The sequence below is a fragment of the Musa acuminata genome, unplaced genomic scaffold (assembly GCF_036884655.1).
Source record: "Musa acuminata AAA Group cultivar baxijiao unplaced genomic scaffold, Cavendish_Baxijiao_AAA HiC_scaffold_1138, whole genome shotgun sequence".
NCBI classification, from domain to species: domain Eukaryota; kingdom Viridiplantae; phylum Streptophyta; class Magnoliopsida; order Zingiberales; family Musaceae; genus Musa; species Musa acuminata.
The window spans coordinates 1,669,553-1,675,480 of NW_027021350.1; the positions used below are offsets into that span (position 1 = coordinate 1,669,553).

The following is a 5,928-nucleotide window of genomic DNA, read 5'->3' on the forward strand; positions in this document are numbered from 1 at the left end:
CCATTTGGCCTAAAACAGTTTAATTCAGGTCCAATGGGCCCCTAATTGAGTTAGCATGGTTACACCAAAAATTAACTCAATTATGACCTAACTACGACCAATTAAGACACAATCGATTACAAGACTAGAATTTTATGTTGTTCGGCATGTCATTGGTTCATCCAATGCTTCGTTTGATCCTTCGGTGCATCGTCTTTTCCTTCGGCATATTGCCCAATCGGCATGTTGACCTCTCGCAATCTCTTTGGTACAATGTTCGATCCTTCGACCCAATGCTTAAACTCATGACACGAAGTCCTTTTGCCAGTATGTCGACCAATCCTCCGGCTCAACGTTCAATCTCTTGACATGTTTCACTCCGGCCCAACGTCCGATTCCTCCTGCTTTAATCGATTTGTCTTTTTTGATCAAAGTTAGTCCTATGTCACTCAAAACGCAAATTAGATCACAAACTCATCAATTGATTTCATCATCAAAATATGAGATTCAACAAAATGTACATATCACGTAAATAAAATTTTTTGATATCATTAAGGGGAGGTACAATTCTGATAGAGATAGAAATATATGTCGGATTTAATAAGAGGGAGAGGGAGGCTCGTAGGCTCCAATAATAATCACATACATACATACACAATCATCACACGTGGTCATCTGTCCATAACATACATCATATGTATATATACATATCGAACAAACTAGGTGATAATTAATTAAATTATTTAATTAATTAAATCTGAATTAACCCTTAATTCAATTAGAAAGACCCTAGTTGATACGGTTCCTAGCCGCTAGGAAACCATAGCCACTAGGAGTCCATGGTTGTTAGGGCTTGGCAGCCAGGAAACCATAATCGCTAGGAGTCCATGGTTGTTAGGGCTTGGCAGCCAGGAAACCCCAATCACTAAGAGTCCCTAGCCATAGGGACTCTCGGCCATGGCTGTGTTCGGCCAAGGAGAACTCTTGGCCAAAAATAGGGGTTTCGATTAAATGGCTACAAGTAGCCCTGTTTCGCCCATGGAAAATTCTTAACCAAGGGGCTACAAGTAAACCTCAGCCATAGAGGGTCTTGGCTAGATGGCTGCAATCGGCCAAGTCGCTACAAGCAGCCCTTGGCCAGCCTATTGGTCGACCCTTATTTCAGACAAACCACAAGCAACAACCCTTGCTGCCCTTCCCCGGTTTTGCCATCAACTCTTTGATGACAAGGTCTTTTATTATCTAAATGATTCAGATGTGAAAGATATGCTATTTTAATCTAAAATTGACGAAAAATGTAACTAGTTTACGTAGAAATTGATTTAACATATAATGCAGTTAATAATTGGTGTCGCATGGGGAACCTAACTCTAATGCTCTTATTGGGAAACCTCAAAGAGCATCATATGCATAGCAGAAAAAAAAAAAAATTATTACCAAAATAAATCTTATCGTCGTGTGATAACCGATAGCGTAAAACTCGAAACGATAGAAACTGCATCATGTGATTGAGACTTTCTTATATAGGGGAGATCATATATCCCCTAAATCACATATTTTAGTCCGTGGGATGAAGGAGCTCTCACAAACTCCTCTCTAGTGGTAATCCATATAGCAGGCACAGTAACGATGCACCTCTTTGCACAGTAGGTTCTCTCCTTGTAATCGCACACCATCACGTAATAGCAATCAAGTGAGAGATTGGCCCTCTTGTTGTTCTCTCACACCAAGGAGGGACTCATGTCTGAGAGAAAGATGAGAAGGAGGAGATAGGAGGTTGACGGCTATAGGGTCTAGCCTATGATCATTTTGAGCATCAACTCGTATTTATAGAGAGCCTCATTTATTAAACCCTAATGGATCCTTCTTAGTGGGTATTGGATCCCCATCCAATAACCACTTGCTTAAAGGATATTGGATCCCCCTCCAATAATCAATCTAGGCTTCCTTGGGTCTCACCTAATTGATCTATTAAAATAGGGACTTATTAGATATCCCATATTCAATCATCTATTCATTGCATTGTTCATCATACGTGTCTAACCCTTTAGGCCCAATACCGAGCTGGTCGTGAGTTACACATATTAGAACTCCTTCTGACTTAGTGAATTATCATCTCCATAATAATTCACTTAACTCATCGACTATGAACGTACTATGCCATTATTTGAAATCCATCTAAGTCTCACTTTTATGGAGGTACTAGGCCTATATGAAATCCATATAAGTCTCACTCTTATCGAATTCTCTCGGAAAACTCCTTCTTTCTCAATCTGACTTTCACTCTTATCAGATTTTCTCAATCTGATTGACTCTAGCTAGAGATTTGCTTGAGTGAGAATGCACGAGATATTCCTCTCATGATATCAAGAATGATTGATCCAATATCTTAAAGTAGGTGTTAAAGTGTTTATACATTAGTCTTGAATATAGTAGACTCAGTTTAAACCATTGTGCATATTACAAAAAAGTTTGATGATGATAATTTTATTACCTTAACTGATTGTATGTTGATGACATATTGGTAATAGACCCAATAATGATCAAATCAAAAAAATCAAAAGACATAATTACCTACGAAATTGGACATGACCTAGTAAATAAGATTTTAGAGATGCAAATTCACTTAGTAGAAAAGATAGGAAGTTATGGCTATTTCATAAGAATTACTTGAGAAAAGTCTTCTGGTCCATCAACATGCAAGATTATAAGCCAGTTTTTATTTCACTTCATGTGAATTTTAAATTATCCTCAAATACATGCCCATTCAATGATGCCAAGAGGATATAAATGTCTCAAGTACCATATGCATCGACAGTGAGCAGCTTAATATTTGCTATGATACTTACTAGACCATATATTGCACAAGTAAGTGGCATGGTTAGTCGGTTCATGGCAAATCGAGCATTGGAGCAAAATTAAGAGGATTCTGAGACATATCAGAGGGACCTCGGATAATACATTATGTTATGAAGGATCATATTTTACCATTAGAGGTTATGTTGATTTTGATTTTGCAAGTGGCATTGACAAAAGAAAATTCACAACAGACTATGTGTTTACACTTGCAGGAGGGAGCTGGGTTTTAAAGTTGCAGAATGTCGTAGCTCTATCTACTACAAAACCAGAGTACATGATAGCCACACGAGTTTGCGAGGATGTAATTTGGATTAAAAGGTTAACAAAGAAATTCGAGCACAAGCAAGACACTATTCTCTTGTATTGTGATTAAAAATTTACTTTATTATATCTTGATGTTATTATTTCAATTGACTTTGATATTCAATTTTATTATTTTAGTTTGATACTATTTACCCGCATCCAATTTTGATTTTTATTTTTTTCCCAATATAATATTAATCAATTCATCTTGCTATCTCACTACATCTTTAATATTAGTCGGTTAATCTCATCTAATGATAATATCGACAAATCCTTTAAGCATTGAATAAGAGAGCTCAAAACACACCTAAAGTTTACCTTCCGGTGGAAGCAACGTGGGTGGGTCCACTCAGCACAGCCCCGTCAAAGAACCAACACCCGCGTCTCCGATTGGTGGAAGCCTCTTTCCCACGGATCGCTACTCCAAGCCGTCGATCCAAACCGAATTCAACGGTCCAAACCCCTCGATCCGAGGCACTCGAAACGCCTCGCTCCCACCTCTACAAAACCCCCACCCCCGCGGTGTGGCGGTCGCAGACGAATCATTCCGCTTTGCTTCACCGACTTTTTTTTTTTCCGAGCAGTCGAATGGACGCTGGCGGTGGTGGTGGCAAGGTGAAGAGGGGAGCCGCCGGCCGGAAGGGTGGTGGCCCCAGGAAAAAGCCCGTCTCCCGCTCCGTCAAGGCCGGCCTCCAGTTCCCCGTTGGCCGGATCGGGCGATACCTCAAGAAGGGCCGCTATGCTCAGCGCGTCGGTACCGGTGCTCCCGTCTACCTTGCCGCCGTCCTGGAGTACCTAGCTGCCGAGGCAATCCATTACCCTTCCCGCATTCCATTCCGATGATCCCTCCGAGGGCTCTGCTCGACCTTGCTTACCGTTGTGGATCTGCAGGTGCTGGAGTTGGCTGGGAACGCGGCGCGCGACAACAAGAAGAACCGGATCATTCCCAGGCACGTGCTGCTGGCCATAAGGAACGACGAGGAGCTGGGGAAGCTGCTTGCGGGGGTGACCATCGCGCACGGCGGCGTGCTCCCCAACATCAACCCGGTGTTACTGCCGAAGAAGAGCAACAATGCCGCCAAGGAGCCCAAGTCGCCGTCGAAGGCCACCAAATCGCCCAAGAAAGCTTAGGATCTGATGCCCTCGACGCCTTTGCTTTCCTCTTTCGCTCCTACTTTTGTATCTAACTTGCAATCCCTTTGTTGAGTGGCAATCGCCAATACGTTTGATTGGCTTTCAATGGAATGTTGGTGGAATTGAGACTAATATGATCCTTACAATGATATCAACATCTCATTTGCTTTATATTTGGTTCGTTCTATCTCCTATGATTCATGTTCTTCAGACACTGAATTCTTAGGTGATTTTGATTTTTGAAGCTAATTATTTTGAGGATACGAAGTTCGGAAAGACTTGTAACATAAAATAAACATTGAATTCTTGAAATAAAAAAGATTCTATTGTTAACCTTTTTGGGGAGGTATCCCTTTTTACTTTTTTTCTTCTTCCAATTAGTGTCTTTTTCTTTTCAGTTTTGAAAATATCTCTAATGAAAAATATTATTTAAAACTCTAATAAAAATATTATAGTTAATATATAACTTTATTTTTTATTTTTAAACTAATAACATATTTAATTAAAACTCAACTGGCATACTTATATAATAATATGTATTTTTAATAAAAATACCTATTTAAACCAATAAGTTACATATGGGTTTTTTTGGAAATCATCCAAAATAAATATTAAAAAATTATATTTAATTATTCTATAATATCTTGTATACTTATGGTTTCGAAAATAATATAGATACTCTTTAGCAATTCCAAGATTTTTTTATGATTTATTTAAAAATAGTTTGATCTAGAATTTAACTATTTTTCTCATGATAGGCAAGAAGTGTTGAACAGCGTAAATCTTGTATCACTATTTTTTTTGATTTGTGGTTCAATTTTTTCATTGTTAAGGTAATTAGAAATTTAACATGATTAATTGGTTCTGTAAATTTTTCTATAAAAACTCGATGGAACAACTATTTACTACGTGACAAAGTATTGGTGAGACAAGAAAATAAATTCGAAAAAGATGAATAATGAAGATCCTAAGGAGACCAAGATAAGGTACAACTTAGGTGAATTCTTCAGAAAAAAAATCCTCTTTTTTTTTTTTTCTTCGAGAAGCTCCCTATATTTAGTATTAATAGCGTCCCTTGTTTACCTAATACCTGAAATATCTTCTGCCACTTAATTACTTTCCTCTATTTTTTCGTACGGATCGGTCCATAAGATGAACCGGTCAAGTTGCAACAAGTCTACACTGTTCTGCAGTACTTCTAACAATATAGGAAAATACTATAATACTTCTATTTTTGTACTACAGTATAATATTTTCTTTGTATAACTGAAAACATTGTACCATAGTGTAAAGAACATTATAACATGATAAAAAATACTATAACATAATATTTGTAAATTATGTTATAGTATTTTCTTAGTATTACTTAAAAATACTGTAGCATAGTATAAAAATATTATAATTGGACTAATTTAACTTATTGATTGTTAAAAATAAAAAGTGATTGGCAGTGAAATCAACGATATTTTGGTTATTAGGCAAAAAAAAAAAAGTGTTGCTAGGGAATTCTGAAAATGAGACATTTCTCTCAAAATACACAAAATGAGAGATTTTCTGTGAATTTATTTTTCTTCAATATCATTAAGGAATAAGAAATATAAAATGAATTATTTTTTTGGCAAATTCTTGTAAGAAACTTTAAAATTTTTCAAT

The 5,928-nt window shown here is 37.3% G+C and overlaps 1 protein-coding gene across 1 annotated transcript; it reads left to right on the forward strand.

Annotated features, from left to right (window-relative positions):
- Window positions 1-3,671: 3,671 nt before the first annotated feature.
- On the forward strand, window positions 3,672-4,446 carry LOC135671219 (histone H2A-like). Its single transcript, XM_065179208.1, has 2 exons — window positions 3,672-3,948; window positions 4,033-4,446. The coding sequence occupies exons 1-2, from the start codon at window positions 3,730-3,732 to the stop codon at window positions 4,270-4,272; spliced, it is 459 nt and encodes a 152-aa protein (XP_065035280.1). The 5' UTR covers window positions 3,672-3,729; the 3' UTR covers window positions 4,273-4,446.
- The last annotated feature ends 1,482 nt before the right edge of the window (window positions 4,447-5,928 follow it).

Coding starts and splice junctions, on each gene's coding strand:
- LOC135671219 (XM_065179208.1), top strand. CDS start 3,730: ATGGACGCTGGCGGTGGTGGTGGCAAGGTGAAGAGGGGAGCCGCCGGC. Junction 3,949..4,032: donor TGGAGTACCTAGCTGCCGAG/GCAATCCATTAC, acceptor GTGGATCTGCAG/GTGCTGGAGTTGGCTGGGAA.